Source organism: Megalops cyprinoides, chromosome 14 (assembly GCF_013368585.1).
Source record: "Megalops cyprinoides isolate fMegCyp1 chromosome 14, fMegCyp1.pri, whole genome shotgun sequence".
Classification (NCBI taxonomy): domain Eukaryota; kingdom Metazoa; phylum Chordata; class Actinopteri; order Elopiformes; family Megalopidae; genus Megalops; species Megalops cyprinoides.
In genome coordinates this window covers 29,288,024-29,307,498 of record NC_050596.1, presented here as the reverse complement: position 1 = coordinate 29,307,498, position 19,475 = coordinate 29,288,024, and the positions used below count along the sequence as shown (strand labels likewise).

At 46.1% G+C, this 19,475-nt stretch overlaps 2 protein-coding genes across 3 annotated transcripts; both read left to right on the top strand.

Annotated features, from left to right (window-relative positions):
* The first annotated feature begins 222 nt into the window (after positions 1–222).
* Positions 223–3,797, top strand: atp5mc3a (ATP synthase membrane subunit c locus 3a). Of its 2 annotated transcripts, none has more exons than XM_036545087.1 (5): positions 223–294; positions 517–611; positions 1,833–1,910; positions 2,571–2,761; positions 3,147–3,797. In XM_036545087.1, exons 2-5 carry the CDS (start codon positions 573–575, stop codon positions 3,259–3,261), a joined length of 423 nt encoding a protein of 140 aa, XP_036400980.1. In that variant the 5' UTR covers positions 223–294; positions 517–572; the 3' UTR covers positions 3,262–3,797. The 2 variants fall into 2 exon arrangements, with proteins under 2 accessions (XP_036400980.1, XP_036400981.1); XM_036545088.1 differs by having other exon boundaries at positions 253–309.
* Positions 3,798–4,265: 468 nt separating this feature from the next.
* Positions 4,266–18,937, top strand: atf2 (activating transcription factor 2). The gene is made up of 11 exons (XM_036545266.1): positions 4,266–4,311; positions 5,891–5,960; positions 6,484–6,580; positions 6,960–7,078; positions 7,245–7,370; positions 8,392–8,549; positions 8,919–9,033; positions 10,922–11,008; positions 14,060–14,218; positions 14,851–15,057; positions 18,824–18,937. The coding sequence occupies exons 2-11, from the start codon at positions 5,913–5,915 to the stop codon at positions 18,935–18,937; spliced, it is 1,230 nt and encodes a 409-aa protein (XP_036401159.1). The 5' UTR covers positions 4,266–4,311; positions 5,891–5,912.
* The last annotated feature ends 538 nt before the right edge of the window (positions 18,938–19,475 follow it).

Here is a 19,475-nt window from a genome sequence, read left to right as displayed (position 1 = left end):
GTTCAACTACATAATATTTGCATAAAAGATCATCTTCAATTATTTTTTAAATATGAACATTATCAGCTGCCAGACACATCGCCTCCGTCATCGTTTAATATCGTAAAATGTTAATGATGAATCTTACAGCACTGGTTTCATTATTCGGGTGTTGGAAGCCTAGTGCTGTGTTTTTCTGCGTTTTCAATAAAGTTTCAGTGAAACGACCTTGGGTGTCGTGAAGCCAACATCCGGGATTGTGAATAAAGTTGACGCATGCGCTGTGCGCTCACAGTGGTTCGACCTCTGCTGCCGGTAAGTGAAGGAAAGGTAAATGGAGATCTGGAAACTTGTGCATATCGAATCCTCCGTCATCTTCTCTCACAAATGCTTTTACTATGGGACTGATCCGAGACCCTAACTGTATGGGGTCGTGTGTGTGGTTGCACTTTATTTTGAAGTCTCTGTTTCAGAATGTTTGGTAGAAATCGTTCATTGACCTTAGCTAGCTAGCTAATTCTGCCTTGTCTTTTCCAGAGACAGACCCGGGTTTCAGTCAAGTCGGAACGAACCGGTTAATTAATCCCGTTAAAATGTACGCTTGTGCGAAGTTCGTCTCTACGCCTGCATTGGTGAGTTATTTTTCATTGTAAATTTTTATCTTTACACAGACAGTTGATCGGTCTCCCATGTAATACTTGCACGGGCCTGTTGAACTTGAATTCAGTTAGCAGGCTTGCTGGCTATCTTAACAGTTGCTTGCTAAATAGGTTTTATGTTACTAAGCAGCAGCACACTTTTTATGTGCACGTTTGCAAGACGAATTGGAGCGTCTAGGAAATGTGACTTTGGTGCTTCAGTGCACTACCTAAATCCTCGGCCATAGGTTTGCGACCCTTGTATTCTGAATGACATTCCTCTGTCAAAACTTCTGGCTAGTCACAACACTCGTCACGCCTCTAGCCAGCAAGCTGTGCTCCCGCAGGTTTCCAAATTCCAAGGTCATTTCGATATAATCTGAGTAAACGTCCCGTTGCGATTAATGAATGAACGAATGCACACCAGTGGCATTATCTTAATTCGTAAGCACGTGATGTTTAGGTTGTTTGGTGTAAGGTGCGGATTTTGGCCTTGCAGAAGGGAACGCTGGCGAGTTATGTCCTTTACCTCGGGTCGTGTGCAAAGGCAGCCAAATTGATACGTCGGGGGGCAGCACAATAGCTACCCTACACAAGTTGCACGGGAAATGTAGTATTACACACGCAACAGATGCAATATTATGCGTGTCTAAGTAAAGCCACGTAGCAATTTATAAGTTTCTGGCCAGAGCAGCAAAGTTCAAGGTGCCTCCCACTTTGTCAGGCTGTTGCAACGAAGACTTACAGTTTGCACCACGTTAGCACACAGGAATATCTGAGCACTTGGATACACTACATTATGCGAGTTATTCTCTCCATGAATTCATGTCAGATGTAGTAAGTGCATTTAATTCAAGAAGGTTGTCTCTTTGGATAGTAAGCATGACGTGAAAGTGAACAGATTTTGCACTTTAATTAATCACATTGGAAAAGAAGCTTACATATAGTGTCAGCTTGAGAAGCCCTCATTAAGCCATTGGCTTGAAAGAAGATTTATTACATGCTGTGGATAAGCAGATAAAGTGCCGAGCTGTGTTAAAAGTTCATAATTATGTGTACAGGGTCATCATCTTTGTATGTCTTGATGCATGTTACATTTTGCAGCAGTCTCCTTCATGGAGATGTGTTTCTCCCCCAGTGCTGTTATGCAGTGCAGCAGGTGTCTTATTTCAGCACTGCTTGTCTGTCATGTGACTGGTGTTGTTGTGGGTGCAGGTGCGTGCTGGCTCCCGGGCTCTGTACAGACCCCTCTCCGCGGCCGTGATCTCTGGACCTGAGGCCAGAACGGGAGAGGTGAGGAATTACCCGGCTGCCCCCGCTGATCCTCCACTGCTCCCTCCAAGGGCCCAACCTGGATGTCATGTACCCCACTCGCTTTTCTGTCCTCTGCCAAATTGGTGTCACAGTGTCAATTGGTAATGGAAGAAATAAATGTCGTGGTAGCTCATTACATTAATGGCGGTTCCATAATTGCATATATCAGCAGTACACATGTTAACATAATGGCCACAAAGTACAAGCCATTTTGTGTCCTTCCTCCTTTGTAAGTGTAGTAGCTGGGAAAACGTTCGTCATGCATTGTGTATTTCACGGGGCATGTCAAATGATGGGTAAATGTCTGATGTTTTAACAGCAGTTTGTGACAGTCACACACTAGAAGTGCTTAAAACTTACAAGTTTTGTCAAATTTATTAACGTTTAGTGCATAACCACACGACTGTTTAAAATCAGTTTAAATTGACCATTACATGTTAACAATATGTTCTGTAATATCGGTTGTCAAGTGTTTGTGACTGTTGTGTCAGCCTTCTAAGTATTCAGAGCGCCTTAAAATGAAGCGGCTGACAGAAAGCATTACCATCATCGGCGCTAATGTTTTGGAACCATATCGTTGCAGTAGCTTTTAATGTTGATTGATTTCAGCACGTGTCTCTCCCATTACCTGTTTTCTAGGCTAATGCAGCCCTCCTGCCACAGAACACCTACTCCCAGGTAGCGCTCAGAGGCTTCCAGACCAGTGCAGTGAGCAGGGACATTGACACTGCTGCCAAGTTCATCGGTGCTGGAGCTGCCACAGTCGGAGTGGCTGGATCAGGTGCTGGGATCGGGACGGTGTTCGGTAGCCTCATCATTGGATATGCCAGGTGAGGGTGGGACCCCTTGTCAGATCTTTATGAGGATCAGCTCGCTGTCAGGACATTGTCAGGACCTTTCACACTTTGCTTTCTGCACTGGTCACAGCTTTGGCATGTTTGTCCTCTTTTTGTCCTCTCTCAGCTTCAGTGTCCTTCAGCTTCAAAAACAAATGTTATACTCACCTGATGAGATTATTTGTAGGCTTGTGGCCTACATATCATTAAGTAAATTGAACACCTGCAGACTGCTTTTTGCATAATGTCATAATTTATACGCAATGTTTTGGCCCCATGAAACATTCCTTATAAGTGAAGTTTTTACTTTGTTGTTGATTTCACATTGTTATTCAGTGAATACTTACATGTTGCTAACTATATTGTCTCTTTCCTGCAGGAACCCTTCTCTGAAGCAGCAGCTGTTCTCCTATGCCATCCTGGGGTTCGCCTTGTCTGAAGCCATGGGGCTTTTCTGTCTGATGGTTGCTTTCTTGATCTTGTTCGCCATGTAAAAACCTCATCCAGATGTGAATATACATCTTACCTACAGATGTAATGGCATTTTACAGTGGCTACCAAAATTGTTGTGTTGGTGTCATAAAACGTACATTTTCCAGGTTGTTGAACACTGTCAAAATATAAGACATGGACTGTAAAAATGTATCCAATTACAGAATTAAAATACATGTATTTGACTATTTAAAAACATGGCAGTAAGTTTTGTATTGTGGGAATCCTGTTTTTCTTCCTACGGAACAGGTACAGTTGCATGATCAGCTTTCAAACGAATGTCAAAGTAGCGATCTCCATCTGAAGACCGCTGTGTACTCATTCTGTAAATCCAAATGGCATTTATTCCATACATTTTTCTAATGCATTGTCTGAAAGCTTAATGTAGATGAGCAGAATGGTTTCTCCAGAGGTTTAACTGCAGGTCAGTTTGCAGTATGTATGTGGGCTGAAATTGCATTAAGACCGTTGAATGCCAGATCATGCTTTTGTAAATCGCATTAATAAATTTAGACTTACGTCATTTACTGGTGCTAAATAATTGTCTTGCCTTAATTATTTTAGATGCACTGTAAGAACCTAACCACTCCCTTAGCAGTTTCAGAATGTGAAGGAAATCATTTTAAGTTCAGTGCAGCTGGCTTCAGGTGACAAAATTTTAATGTACTTGAAAACTGCTGCCAACCAGTGCTTTCATGTGCAAGTTAATGTTTCTGTAATCCAGACACTTTCAGTTAAACTTGCATACCACAAATCACCGGGTCCTCCACCATATTATTAGGGTCCTTGGCACGTGATCTAAATCACTGCAGCTTGTTGCGCAATCCGTGTTCGGTTCAAATTCTGGGGAAAAATTGGTTAGTTACACTGCAAACTCATGTAAGGCTCTTTTTGTAAAGTATTTTTCCCTAAACGCAAGCTTGCCCTGGTGTATTTATGTAATGCGCCTGACGTTGAGGGCAGCGCATACGGCTGCGCACGCTGGGTGGGAGTGCACTCGCGAGATCTGGCCGTAGCCGTGGGATTTAGCCTGCTGAAAGGTTGAGCGCGGGGTAAGTGTGTAAATAGTCCGTATAAATTGACAGCGTTGGATGGCAAACCCATCTCACCGTTCAAGTGCTGTCCGTGACAAGTTGTGAACATATTTGGCTTATAAATGAGTGACGAATACAGAATGCATTTAATAATATTAATAGCAATAATATGGCGACGGTGATAACAGCTAGAAAGCTAGCCGTTCCAAGACAAGAGGCAGGGTGGTAGCCAGCTAGCTTGATTGCTTACTAGGGCAATGGAGTATATGAACAGGAGTTACAATATTGAAAGCTTGCTATATGTGCTTGTTTTTCATGACGCCTTTCACAGTTTGCACAATAATTTGATAGCTTGCCCGCTAGCTATTAGCCAGTTGATGATAACAGGTTAGCTAGATTATTGCCTACCTTGCTAAGTGGATAGCAAGCTAGCTAAATTGACTTTATATGATTATATTCATTGGTGACGTCGGTTAGCTAACTGTGCTGTAGTTTCAGTAGTAGCTAACTATGCAGAAGCTAGTGCAGACAATAGCACAGGTGGCTAAGGATAAATGTGTTAAACATTAATAGCAAGCCATCCTAAAAGCAACCTTTATCATTGCACTACTCGCAACTCGCCGTTTTTTGTTAATTGAAAATGTCTACTTTGCTGCCTGGATCTTAAAGTTCTGGTTTTTTTTTATGTTCTGAGGGCACACAGCCCTCAAGCATTTCTTTAAAGCACACAGCAGCCACTACACGAAGAGGAATTTGTCTCTGAATTAAAAAAAAACTCTTTAGTTGCAAATTTACCAATTTCATTCAGTAAGACGTTTTGGATGTTTTCCTCTGTTATTTCAGTGAGCATATTTCCATTCTATTGTTCTAATACCAATGCACCAGTTACCCAAACTGGAATACAGAGAGCACAGTTTAAGCAGTCATAAAAACGCTTCCCAGCCAGTTTGGCCAAAAGCCTGGCAGTTTTGCGGGTGCTGTTGACTCTTCAGTCCTTTTATTTCAACATGTCCACCTCCAGCATCACCTTAACTGTATGTGTCAACACTCTTACATGAGCACGTTTACTGTGACTGGCAAGAGAGGACATATAACATGATGCTGTTGTGCTGCAATTGATCAGATCACTTCCTCTCTGGAACTGGAACATGGCATACTGCATGAGTGCGGAACCTCATACGCATCATAATCCAGTCTCAGCTGGCAGTTGCTGGGTTACATGGTCTGTTGATCATGTTCATAATGTCAAAGTGTCTTCTCAATTGAAGATTTGGCGGAGCAACAGCACCATGCTATCTGGGGAGCCATCTTGCCTTTGAAACAGATGGGAAGATGGGGGGGGGGGGGGTTAGAGAGAGAGAGAGAGAGATGATGTGTGTCCTCCATAACTACTGTACATTTTACACATTTGCCTACCAAGTCAATCCAATTTGTATGCTCTCAAAGCTTTAAGTTTTAAAAGAATAGCTGTTTAAATTCTCAGGTCATGGCCAGACAAGAACATGGTTTATTCACAGAAGTTGTTTTCTTTTAGATGGCAGGCATTTGTCCTTTTTTGAAATGTGGTTGGTGTTCCTTTTCTCTTTTCATCATGTAGGATATAAAAGGACCCTCTGAATATGAGTGATGACAGACCATTTATATGCACTGTTCCTGGATGTGGTCAAGTATGTATGAAATGTATTAGGGACATTCCAATATGAATTCAATAAAAAATGGCTGTTGTTGGCTTCCTTATGATTTACATGAACATGTCCACAGATGTCCCACTGTGGGGAAGCACTCCCTGCAAATTCTGTACCTAAATGACAAAGAGTTCCAGTAATAAAGGTGGTCAAAGCTGACCAGTTTGGGACCTCCCACACTACCTTGTAGATAGTCTGTCTCTGTCTGTGACATACAAGCATGAATATGGTATCATTCCAAACCCAATAGACAGTGCTACTCACATATGATGTGCATGTTTCTGTAGATTCAAAATGAGATGAGTTTTTGACCTTAGACCTCAATCAACAAGAAATGCATACTTTTACAATTTTTTATATGTCCAATTGGCCTGTTTGTTGTCATTTTGAAATGATACACCTGAGGTCAGTTAGTGTTTACCTGACCCTTTAATGGTCACTTTGTTTTGTAGAAAGGTTTTCCTGGAGCATCCCTTTAAACAAATTTTCCATATTATTTTGATAGCGTTTCACCAATGAAGACCATTTGGCTGTACATAAACACAAACATGAGATGACACTGAAGTTTGGTCCAGCACGAAATGACAGTGTCATAGTTGCGGGTAAGTACAGAATAAGTAAGAAAAGACCTGCTTATGGGGCATTTTTTGTGCATTGAATGACTCCAGTGTCACTTATTATTACTTATATTTATTATATATTGTTTACTGAATTATTTACATTTTTCTCTTGGATGAAAGTGGTTTCCACTTCTGTAAACCGTGCACCTTATATTGGGTGTTAGAAATAACGTAGAAACCAGTATTTTCAGGTTTTGTTAATTGAAAATTAAGTGACTATTCATTCATTTATTTACTTTAAATAATTAGTGATTGCACCACTGGGGAAGCATTGGAACCAAAATTTGCTTGCTGTGTTTTTAATGCGTCTCAGGACAGAATGTCACCAGTTTCAGGTAGTGGAAGATATTTGTCGTTTCAGACCAGACGCCGACACCTACTCGTTTTCTGAAGAACTGCGAAGAAGTGGGGCTGTTCAATGAACTCACCAGCCCGTTTGAGCACGACTTCAAAAAGGCCTCTGATGAGGATATTAGAAAGGTAACTCTCCCTCACGGCAGCCAGAGTGTGCTTAGGCGTCTGTTCCAAATGAAAGAGATTTGTTGTCTCTCATTCGATAAGACCTTATGAAGGCAGATTCCGTCTCGCAGGTGTTTCAGCTTTGCTTCCGTTGAGTTTTGTTGTCATATCATGTGGTGTCTCTTAGCTGCCCTTAGATTTGTCCCCGATCGCTACGCCTGTCATAAGAGCTAAAATTGAGGAAACTTCTGCCGTCGAGGCCCACAGAGACAGCCCTCTGCCCCATCCAGAATCCACCACCTGTGATGACAAGGTGAGGAAAAGTGTTGCAGCTCATACACTTTAAATCCATGATGCAGCGGGCATGAATATCAGCCTACACCAGCATAAACCTCTATTTGTTTGTCAGATGATCTTATCCACAGTGACTAACAAATTAAGGTGCAATAGTGAGTATAATAAGTCTGCGTGAACATAAGCATAAAGCTAGAAAACGCTAGTACCACATTTGAACTCAAATGACAATGTACTGTTACAATAACAAGAGCTAGCAGACCAGATTATCATTCTGTCTGTTCTCTGATATGTATTTTTTGCATTTCTTGAATTTTTTTCAGAGGACAATAGAAAAAGCACACCACTCTTGCCAGTCAGTCTGTCTGCTCAGCCTTTTTTGCTGAACCTCGAGATAACCTCTTCCCATCATGTAATGGTTTGAATATGATGGCAATGTCCACCTAATTGGCCTCCCATATTAGAGGGGCTTTTCTGTAGTTCTTTGCAGCACAGTCAGTGTCACCTATGCGATGCTGGTACAAGGTGACAGCACAGACAGTGGTGGTCACAGGTGCACAGGCCTGTACAGTCTGTCATCTGCTTACTGTCATCCAAAACGTGTAGTTAAATTTACCGCTAACAATAACAACGTGTTCCATCAGACTTAGAGGAATACATGCCAGTCAAACTTGGATTTTGCTATATTCAGTATTTTTTATTCAGAATGTGTCAGTGTAATAGTAACATCCCTGTATACAGTGGTGAACGGGCTGATAAGTTGTCAGAGACCTTGTGTGCCAGTTTTCAAAGGACTTTTCAAATTGAACGATCCGTAAAACGCATCTCATTTCCAAGGACGGGATCGGGAAGCGACGGGCGAGACGGTTCTCAATTATGCTTAGCCCCGCGAGGCTAACGGAACGGCGGGTTTGGGTTAGTCCTGCGAGGCTAACGGAGCTGCGGGTTTGGATTAGCCCTTCGAGGCTAACGGAACCGCAGGTTTGGGTTAGCCCTTCGAGGCTAATGGAGCTGGGGGTTTGTCTGTATGGTGTTTCCAGGACGTTTCTTTGCTGCCCGCCGCACGGCCGGCCACCGCCGTAGTGCCCAGCGTCCTCCTGGCGAGCTCAGACGCCAGTGTGGTAATACAGCAAGTCCTCCCCTCGCCAACCGCTAGCTCTGTAATCACACAGGTCCCGGCCTCAAACAGGCCCTTAGTGTAAGTAACTCAAATGTTACTCATTTAATTAAACTGTTTTATATGGGTTTTTTTTTTTATTACTATTTTTTTGGACATTAATCGGTTTTTATAGTGGCCATGCAATTCTTTTTTTATCTATTGGAGTTGATTTGTTTCTTTCTTTTCTCAGTGGCATGTTCGTGAAATAGGCTATCCAGTCTTGGTGTTTGGCTCTATTTTAGATTAGCAGGCTGTGAAGCATGAGATGGGCCTTTCTTTATTTGGAGAACACTGCTAACCCTTTCTGTACAAGTGCCTGGTAGGGCGTGTTTTCTTGTGTATGGTGTAGTATGGAGGTCTCTGTTTTCTGGTGCTTGTGTAATCACGATGTTGTGTTTCCTCCTGCAGTCCCGTCTCTGGTGCCTTCCCTGTGCTCCTGCAGCTCCCTAACGGCCAGACGATGCCTGTCGCCATCCCGGCGTCCGTGGCCAACCCAAGTGTACATATTCCCACCGCCCTCCCCGTGAGTGTGGGACACGCCTTCCTGCTTCTCCTTTCTCAGTCTCTCAGAGAGGTTTTATCAATGCCGTGGTTACAGCATTGGGGCCTGCTGCCAGTAAGACTGATATGTGGGCTCAGATCAGTCGGACAGTGTAATTGCAAAGAGAAATAGGAGTGTCATAGGCCCTGCTAATCAAGGGGATGCTGATAATAGTGAAATCATGGAATGGAATTGCGCTAGAAATTAAGGTGGATTTTAGATCTGAGCCTCCTTCCTATAGCTGTTAAATAGTGGTTGTTTGTTTGTGTATGCATGCGTGTGCGTGTGTGTGTGCGTGTACGTGTGTGTGTGTGTGTGGATCAGCCAGTAGCAGATGATTATCCCTGTGATGTCACAGTGGGGAGGGTGTCCAGTCGCCCCAGCTTTTGGAGACGGCTATGACAGGAGGAAAGAGGGGAGTTTTTTTAATACTATAGAAGCCACTCTTAGATTCTCTTAGTTTTTCTCTCATCAAAGAAGAGCACAAGTTTGTGTGGGGTAGCTGAGGAGTGTGTGTGTGTGTGTGTGTATGAGAGGGGATGTGAGGCAGTTTTGTGTGTGTGTGTGTGTATGTGTATGTGTGTGAGAGCGAGTGTGTATGTTTGTGTGTGTGTACCACTGTCTTTTTTATGTGAGTGTGTATCTGTGTGTGTGTGTGTGTGCGTGTGTGTGTGTGTGTGTGAGAGAGAGAGAGATTGTGTGTGTGTGCGTGCGTGTGTGTGTGTGTGAGAGAGATTGTGTGTATGTATGTGCATGCGTGCGTGTCTGTGTGCATGTGTGCGTGCATGTCTGTGTGCGTGTGTTTGTGTGTGTGTGAGAGAGAGAGATTGTGTGTGTGTGTGTGTGTGTGTGTGTGTGCGAGTGCGTGCGTGCGTGCATGCATGTGCGTGTGTGCCTGCGTGTGTCTGCGTGTGTGTGTATGCGCAGAGCAGCTCTGGCTGTCCGGCGCGTCTCTCCGAGTCCCTCACCGCGGCCCTCTCTGTCCGTATGTTCTCCACACAGGCAGGCAGGAGGCTTCATTAGTGTGTGTGATGCCTCTCCACGTGCTGCTGCCGCCACTAACTCACAGCACATCCGGCCTAATGAGGCTCACACCTGAGGCAGAGCGCACTGAATCAGGGGGGGATGTGAGGCAGCCTTCTGTGTGTGTGTGTGAATATGAGGGGATTTTAGGCAGCTTTTGGTCTCTGTGTGTGTGTGAGGCAGTTTTTAGAGTGTGTAGTGTGTGTGTGTGTGTGTGTGTATGAGAGGGGATGTGAGGCAACTTTCAGTATTTGTGTGTGTGTGTGTGCGTGCGTGCGTATGTGTATCTGTTTGAGAGGGGAGCCAATTTTTAGTCTGTTTTTGTGTGTGTGCACACGTGTGTGTATGTGTGAGGCAGTTTTGTGTTTGTGTGTGGGGAGGTCTGACTCAGGGGTCAGTGTGTGTGAGCGCGCGTGTGTGTTTGTGACTCGGGTCAGTGTGTGGGGCTGGGTGTGTTTGAGCGTGCGTGTGTGTTTGTGACTCGGGTCAGTGTGTGGGGCTGGGTTTGTGTGAGCGTGTGTGTGTGTTTGTGACTCAGGGGTCAGCGTGTGGGGCAGGGTGTGTTTGAGAGGATTTGAGGCAGGGTGTGTGAGAGGATTTGAGGCAGGGTGTGTGTGAGAGGATTTGAGGCAGGGTGTGTGTGAGAGGATTTGAGGCAGGGTGTGTGTGAGAGGATTTGAGGCAGGGTGTGTGAGAGGATTTGAGGCAGGGTGTGTGTGAGAGGATTTGAGGCAGGGTGTGTGAGAGGATTTGAGGCAGGGTGTGTGGTGTGAGCAGGGTGTGTGGTGCCTGGCTGTGACAGAATCATTTACTGTGTGCTCCTGCCTCTCCGTGTTTCTGTCATCAGCTCATCAGACCCGTCGCCGTCGTGCCTAGCGTGCCAGGAATCCCAGGACCCTCCTCCCCTGCTCCTGTCCAATCAGAGGCCAAGATGGTAACCCTCTCTTCCCCTCCGTGTCGGGCAGCATGCCCAGTATGTCCACACAAGCGTAAATCCATCCTCTCTTAAAATAACCCGGATACCCAAGGAAGCATTTATAAGTGCAGGGGGGATGCAGTTGATCCTGTTCATTCACTATATAAACTCAGTTATATGGACTAAACACTGCAGGATCATGTTACTGCTACCATGACTTGAAACATAATGATTATGTATTATGCACTTCTGTATTTATCCAGCAGAGGGAGCTATGATGATAAATGCCACATCATTGAGCATGTTCCCTGTTGCTTTTGTGTCTCTGGCCAGGTCTTGAGTATTCACTTTGCCAATTCACATTACAGCTAACCTCCTTACTGGTTTAATTGGACATGCATCTGTATTTTTAGTTTGCATTAGGGGCATATATTACTAAAAATGAAATGTTTAATTTTCATATTATGTACAGCTTTATATTTTATGCATAGTCTTGATTGCACATGATATGTACTTTTTATTATATATTGAATTTTACTTTTGTTTGCAATAGTACAACAACAGCACGTTTCTCCTACTTATATATGATAATATTGAGGTATTTGATCCAAATTCATATTGTGATTAACCTAAATCTAGGTTCTAAATTTAAATATCAGTTGGAACGAAAACCAGCATGTGTTTTGCCATGGTCACGGTTGAGTGACATTTTTGTTAAGGTTTTCTCCCTTCGTAAACCCCTCTCAAATTTAAAAGAAAAGAAAAATGAATCCCTTTGTTGTATTGTGAGCTCTTTTGCCTTTTAAATAATAAGATGAGCATAATGACAATTGCAAACATATGATTGAAAGGGTTGCAGCTTTTAAATAACAGCTCCAGCTTTCTATTTACATATAACAGGAAGGGACATTATGGTTGCCTTAACAATATATAATTTTGTCCTATATCTGTACAAAAGTTCAACAAGAGCATTCACTTCTACAAAACATTTGTTTCTGAGGCGGCTCACATATTCTCATATCTGGAGATGTTACTCGTAAACACACAGTTGACCTGTTAATCGTTGTGCCCAAATGCAGAGAGGCGTGATTTTGGATCCCATTGGTGTGTAGGGGGCAGCCCAGCCACCAAATGGGCTTCAGCTGCAGCCCCGCCACCATCAGCCGTTGATTGGAGTCAGTGTGCGCTTGTATCCGACGGCGTTATCTGCTGTTAGGAAGCTGCAAACCAGCCCTCTTAAGTAGCCGCCGAGCCGCCGTCACCGCGGGACGGGCGAGCAGATTGGGGTGGGAGCGGCCTCAGAAGGTCCGTGCGACGATGGCGGAGGGGCAGGAATATGGAGAGGTGCGTGGGAGCGATGTGGCACAGTGATGGAGTGCGTAGCACGGAACCTGTAAGCGCTCGCAGCACGATGCGCTTGTGAAATTAACAGGTAAAGCAGCGCGCGGAGGCGGGGGCGGGGGGGGAGTCGGGATCGAGGGGCGCGGGGATGACAAACGCGTAGACAGCGGCGCGCTCAGCGGGCCGTCGCCGGGGGCAACCGGAGGGGCGCTTCCGCCGAGAGCCGGCTGGCGCCCGCAAAAGGCAAGCGGAGTCAGCCGAGCCTGGCGCGGAACCTTTTGTTCAGCAGAATCCTGCCTGACCTGTGCCCCCCTCCACCCCCCCGCCGCTACCCCTCCCCCCCCGCCCCCCTCCCTGCTCCTCTGCTCTCACCAAGCTCATCAGCAAACACCTAATGAGCCCTCGTCAAGAAAACAGCCCCCCCACCCAAACGCCCCCCCTTCCGCCCGCCTCTCTGCTGCTCTCCAGGGTGCAGGGGAGCCACTTTACAAGGACTGATGATGCTGCAAAGACCACAATAATGATAATTAACTCGCTGAATTTAGAAGATTATGCTGTTAATTAGTTGCAAAATAAAGATAAGTAATATAGCAGCAGATGGTGGAATAACACCCCTGAGAAGGAGGGTTATTACACTGATGAGGTTTTCCGTGGCAGATATGAAATATGGATCTGACTGTTTTCTCCCTCCTTCTGCGGGCCGTTCCAGGAGAATAATATCTCGTTTGAGCCAGAAGAGAATCTGGATGGGTATTACACGGCAAACAAATTTGGTAGACAGATTGGTCTGGCACAGGGAGCTGGTGTAATATGCTCCTGTGCTTTTTTCTTTTTTTTTTTTTTGAAGAAAATATGTTCTTGCACGCTTCGACAGGACAGTTAATGTACACTTTCATGCTGTTGATCCTGGCCTCCTTCACGTATACACTGTCAGCCTCGTACTCTTTGCTGAAGCCGTGATCACTCTTAAGAATACATGTGGGCGACGTCATCAATACACATCTCACTAACCCTGTGATGATTCCAGACACTCACGAAAGCTTTGATACGGGCTTTAGCAGACAGTAACCTGAACAGAAAAACAGCGAAATTAGTTGTGCTTGATTCGCCCGTGGGTCCGCCTGGGATTATCAGCGGGACAGCCGCGTTGCTGAGTGCGGGTGTTGCGTGTGTTCCTTCTGACAGCCTGTCTGTGGTTAATGACATGGCTGTGTTGCTCTGGTGGCTGGAGCTGGAGCCGGGTGGCGCTCAGACACTCGATCACCGCGGAGATTGAAGCCGAGCTCTCCGCATGTGGGACGCTGTGACACGGCGCCCCCCGCGGGGAACGCAGTCCCGTGACAAGTGGCTGGATGTGGCGGGCTCCTTCAGGGAGTGGGGAAATTAGCCGTGACTGCTTCGGCTCTCTGGAACACGCCTGGAACAGCCGTCAGCCCCAGCCTCTGTCTCTCCATCTTCCAGGCAGACGGAATTAGCTCGTTTCTTTGTGGGTTTTTTTTTTGGTTTTGTTTTGTTTATTTATCCCGAGGACACTCCGCCTCTTGCTGCGTGAATGGAAATTGAGCTGTGAGTTTTTGATCTGTTGCGCTTACCAGGCTAGATTTATCACCGGCATGCTCCTGTTTTAATGGAGAAAACCTTTGTGTTTTTGCAAGGCAACTTTGGCCTCAGCTGAAAGGTATTACAAGAAGGCACCTGATTGGTTGCTGTGTTTTCCCCCTTTGCCAGAGGCTGAAAGCATCACTGACCCAGCAGAACCCTCAGGTAACCAATGGGGAGGTGGGCGACGCCCCAACCGATGCTGTGACCCTCACTCTGGCCCCACCCACCCCCCAACCTGAGGAGCCGTGCCCCCAGCAGCCTGCCACCTCCACCACAGAGACACCCGTGAGTGTGTGTGTGTGTGTGTGTGAGCATCACAGCTCAGGGTTAGTCCAGAAACATTTCTGGTCTTGGAATAAAGAGAATGAGGAAAAAATATGTGAATTGTGTATTTCAAGTGCATCAATGTCAAACTGTTCATTTGCAAGCATAGCACAAAGTGCCAAGAAGCTCACAGCAGAGTTCAGTTCATTTTCCAGTGATATTATGATGATATTTCTCTGTCGAAAGAGATTAAGAGTAAAATTATTGTGAATCTCAGATAGTAGATGAAAGAAATCATGTGTTATAAGTAACAATAAGGAACATACGACTGGTGCCATGGGATGTAAGTGAGCTGTGTTCTAGTACAGACCCCAAGCTATAGGTGAAAAATATGATAAGCAGTGACTGTTTGAGATGTTGGAATAATAAGCAGTGAGTGTTGGAGGAGGCGTTGGGATGAGAAGAGGTGACTGTTGGAGGTGTTGGGATGAGAAGAGGTGACTGTTGGAGGTGTTGGGATGAGAAGAGGTGACTGTTGGAGGCGTTGGGATGAGAAGAGGTGACTGTTGGAGGTGTTGGGATGAGAAGCAGGTGGAGGAGGCGTTCTCCTGCTCCCGGGTCAGTGCGTGGTCCGCATGTCCCCTCTCTGGCAGGCGTCTCCGGCCCCTCCTGCCCGCCACAACCCTAGCACCGGGGGCCGACGGCGGAGGGCCGCGAGCGAAGACCCGGACGAGAAGAGACGCAAGTTCCTGGAGCGCAACCGGGCGGCAGCCTCGCGGTGCAGGCAGAAGAGGAAGGTGTGGGTCCAGTCCCTGGAAAAGAAGGCCGAAGATCTGAGCTCTGTCAACGGACAGCTGCAGGTAAACCGCTCCCCTTTGGCTGGGGCATTATGGGTAGGGAAGACATCAGCTCTCATAGGGCCGAGTGTCAAAACCAAACGTTTTCCACAAACAGAAAGCTACAGGTACACCCAGGTCCCATCCAGCTGGGGAATTCTGGGTAGTGATGATGTCGATATTAGCAGTCAGAGAGCAAGGTGGCAAAAACAGACAGAAGGTGTCAAAGACACACTGTGTCTTCTTCCTTTGTGTGTGCCTGCATGTTCCATGAACAGAAAACTACAGGTACTCCCAGACCCCGTCTAGCTGGGGCATCATGGATAAGGAAAACATGGGTGTCAGCTATCAGAGAGCAAGGTGTCAAAACCAGAAAAAAAGCTCACTGTAGCCTTTTGTTTTTTGCATTTCTCCATCTTCCTTGAACGGATAGCCACAGGTACACAGGGGCATTCTGGGTAGGAGAGACACTGGCATCAAACTCTCTGAGAGCAAAGCACCAAAAGCAGGCAAAAAAAAAAAAAAAACGCATGTTGCCTTTTCTTTTGTGTGTGTGCGAGTCTGTTTCCCCCCCCTCAGACGGTGATGAAGTCATTAATGCCTATTAAGAAGTGCTGTGTGTGACAGCAGGGGTTCTCCAGCTTCCCATACATTGATACCTCGCTGTCAATAAAGATGTATCTCCAGATGTCAGCCGCGCATAAGCGTGTCCTCCTCTCCGCCTCTCTCCTCGTCTCTCCCATCGGCGGGATGGCCTTAAAAAATCTCCCAGGGAAAACGCGTCTTTTTGAACCTTCATTTCGCAGGAAGCAATTAGGATCTAATGCTGACAAGTTCGAAACAGTTCACGTAACTGTTGTCTCTGTTGATAAGTGCGAGCCGGGGGTACGGGCGCATTGGCGTTCCAGACGATTTAATGAGATGTGCTGTTTATTTGTGTGCTGTCATCTTTGTCCATTAAACCAGAGGGAGACGTACAGGGGGGGGGGTGGGGGGCGAGGAGGTGCGGATGTATCATTATTTTTTAAGATGCAAATAGCATCCTTCTTGCCTACCATATGTGCAAGTCAAGAGTTAAGCCAGTGGTAGTGGATGTTGTTGGGGGGTGGGGGGGCTGGGGGGGGGGGGGGGGGTGTACGGAAGGCAGGGCTGTTAACTGTGAAGAACGGAACGACTCGCGGCGAAAATTGAATGTCAGAGAAGGAAAGTGTTGGTTCTATGAAAGCATTAATCAGTGGCAAGGTTTGTGTAATAGCGGCTGCCCTGACACGCGGGCCCAGCCAATCAGCGGAGTGGGCCCTAATGATCCGCGATTACTTCGACATCATCCTTAACTGGCTTTTTAATGAGCTGTCAGGGTGAGCAGAGGCTTCTGGACTCGCGGGAAGGCGCTGCATTCTGCAATTTTCTTTATTCCTGAAACTTAGAACTTACTTAAAACGCTTGGTGTGAAGCGCTGTGCTGTCCACCCATAAGACAGCAGAGTGAAATAACATACACCAGTGTTTGCATCACAGATTGTTAATATATGGAACATGCATTCCACTGAGTGTATTACACATTGAAAAATTCTGTCTCTGCCATGGCTGATGTTACAGGTGTTCTGATTGGCTCGCTCGCCATGAGCATTCTTTGAGGGGTGTGGTCTAAATCAGATCATCCATAGGAATCCATAGAAATTTTACTATTCGGTCAGGACAGAAGCAGTAAGCATGTCACATGACTCAGGGACTGACACACCTGGTTGCTTATGACATACTTACTGACTTTTGTATATTAAGTTAAGATCACTGGCACCGTAGGTGTGGTATAACATGATGCATGCTAGAAGCTGAAAGCAAGCTCTTTTATCAGCCATGCAATTTCCTTTACAATGGACCATGGACTATGGACTATTATAATGGACTATGGCTTCATAATGGACTAATGGACTGTGGAAAAGCTTTCGATATGTTTAATTCAGTGCATATTGCCCATCACAAGCTCTGCTTTCAACACGCAGGCCTTGCGCTGTAAAGGGTGCTTTTGGTTCAGCGAACGAAGGGAGAGATGATATCAAAGGCTGCCGCATGCACAAAGCAGCCCTGGTAAGGTGCATCATGGGAGATGGCAGTAAGCGTGGTATTGAGATGCGCGGGGCCCCGCCAGCTGTGCTGAAATGTGTTTCAGGAACAGTCAGGCGATGCCAAGAGGGGCAAGGCTAAACAGATGGATTCAGATAAATTGGCTGCTTTTAGACTAATAGATTAGGCTGCCGCGGTCCTTTAAAAGGGGAACAGAAAAGAGCTTAAATCTGCCAGAGGATGTTCGGCCTGCTCTTGGCCGCGTTAAATCCTAATAAAGTCACCTTCACAATAATACGCCCACCCCCTTCTTTACTGCATGCGGAATTCCTGCTCCCCCCAGGGGCCGTAATGACAGCAGGGTGTAAATCTTTGCAGAATCCACAAAGTTGCGCTGTCCAGCGGAGGAGTTCACCTCTGACAAATGTGTGGGTCCAGAGCCATTTAAGGGCCATAATTATATCCCAGGAACAACATAATTGAAAAAGTGCCTCGTACTTCATTCTCGCTCCCATCCATTATCCTATTACCTCTCGCTGAAAGTACGTGTCGCGTTTTTTTTTCCCGCAGGTGGAAATATGAGCTTTTTATCACAGCGAGGCGTTGGTAATGATGAAAAGATTGCCTGTGTCTCGTTTATATTGCGAGAGAGTGAGAGGTATGAGAATACGATGGCGTTAACTTGCAGGTGCATTCAGACAAGCATAATGTCTATTTACATGTTGGGGAGACTCCGTGAAGTGGGGTTGGGCCAAATGTACTGCATAGAGTTTCAGGCAGTCTTCTCCATTTAAGCTGCATGTCTTATCCAGTCATAAGACTGCATGTGCTGTACTTTCATGAACCCCATTATGGGTGGAGCTACAATACATATTGAGCCATGAGCCTATGAAAAGACTTTCCTCTCCATAGAAAAACACTCTGCTTGCTTCTAATCAGCAAGTCACTGGAAGCACGTGGTAGCTCCTCCTATTTTTGGTGGTTCGTGAGGCACAAGCTCTCTTTTCCCTAATGATATGTCCCATTCCTGACTGTTGGGACTGTGTTGGCTCTTGTCAACTCGGGGTGCGAGTCAGTTCACATGTCCCCGTTTATGGCACTGTGAACAGCATAAGCCAGTTGTCCTGATCCTGCCTCACGGACATACGGAGATTAGCAGTACCTCAGAGCCGTGGGTTCAGAGCAGGCACACAATGAGATAGTATGTATGTGCTTATAGTGTGTTAGACAGAATCACTGTGTGTTAGGCATTGTCACTTCAACACTAATTTGGGGCTGTTTTGAGTTTGTATTATTCTGTTGTGGTTCTCCCTTCTTTCTGCCAAATGACAAAACCCATCCAGTTTATTTATGTATTAATCTCAATTTTTCACTGTTCAAGTCCATCAGTGCACCGAGAGGCAGGCAAAGGACTATGGGAGGGGTGCATCTCCCTGATGCTCTCTGAGTACCTGACAGGTGCCCAAGTTAGGTCCACGGTCCCAGCGGTGCGAGAGAACCCTAGGTGACCTACCCAGTCCATGGTAGAACAAAGCCAGTTTTTTCCATGCTGTGGGGTCCTGGTCATTGTTGGCAACTCACTCAGCCTGGTTGTCAGTTAGAGGGCTCACTCTGTGCATAGCACTCAGGAGCCTCTAGCGTTACCACTCTAAGAGCGCGAGCAAGTTGGAGCCGCTCAGAGTCTTTGTGCTGTTCTCTCTCACCCTCTCTCTCCCTCTCTCCCGCAGAATGAAGTCACCCTGCTGAGAAATGAAGTGGCCCAGCTGAAGCAGCTTCTCCTGGCTCATAAAGATTGCCCCGTAACCGCCATGCAGAAGAGGTCTGGCTATCACAGTGAGTAATGTCCCATTATCCACAGCCTCGGGCTGCCGGTGAAATACGGCCGAAATGAGCACCGCGAGCGGGACCCGCTCCCGACGGCAGCGTGGTGCGGCCCCTCCGCAGACTGAGTGAGCGATAGGCACTTTGGCTTTTTATCCCCCCTCCAAAAAAAAGAAAAAAAACCAGAAAGAAAAGTTTGGAAAAGTGAAGCTATTGGTAAACTAATTCTCAGGCATTTTTCAGTAGTGGAAAAGATCGGTGAAGAGGGCAGTCTCTCTCTCTCTCTCTCTCTCTCTCTCTCTCTCTCTCTCCAGCGTTGTCAGTTTATATACCTGTGGAACACTGCGGTCAGCTGCTATGCCATTGGCGTCTCATGCACAGGGGTTCTTTAACAGCACAGGGGGGTGCTTCAAGTCAGAGCTGTATGCTATAACTGTCCCTGAATCTCACTGCAGTTGGTGTGAGTGAAGGTTTGTGAAGTCCAGTGAGGCACTGAGAATAGGTAAACACAGCCAGTAAAAGACTGATGCGCTGTAAGTGGCACATGCTTGCTGGGCC

Coding starts and splice junctions, on each gene's coding strand:
- atp5mc3a (XM_036545087.1), top strand. CDS start 573: ATGTACGCTTGTGCGAAGTTCGTCTCTACGCCTGCATTG. Junction 612..1,832: donor TCGTCTCTACGCCTGCATTG/GTGAGTTATTTT, acceptor TTGTGGGTGCAG/GTGCGTGCTGGCTCCCGGGC. Junction 1,911..2,570: donor CTGAGGCCAGAACGGGAGAG/GTGAGGAATTAC, acceptor CCTGTTTTCTAG/GCTAATGCAGCCCTCCTGCC.
- atf2 (XM_036545266.1), top strand. CDS start 5,913: ATGAGTGATGACAGACCATTTATATGCACTGTTCCTGGATGTGGTCAA. Junction 6,581..6,959: donor TGACAGTGTCATAGTTGCGG/GTAAGTACAGAA, acceptor TTGTCGTTTCAG/ACCAGACGCCGACACCTACT. Junction 15,058..18,823: donor CTGTCAACGGACAGCTGCAG/GTAAACCGCTCC, acceptor TCTCTCCCGCAG/AATGAAGTCACCCTGCTGAG.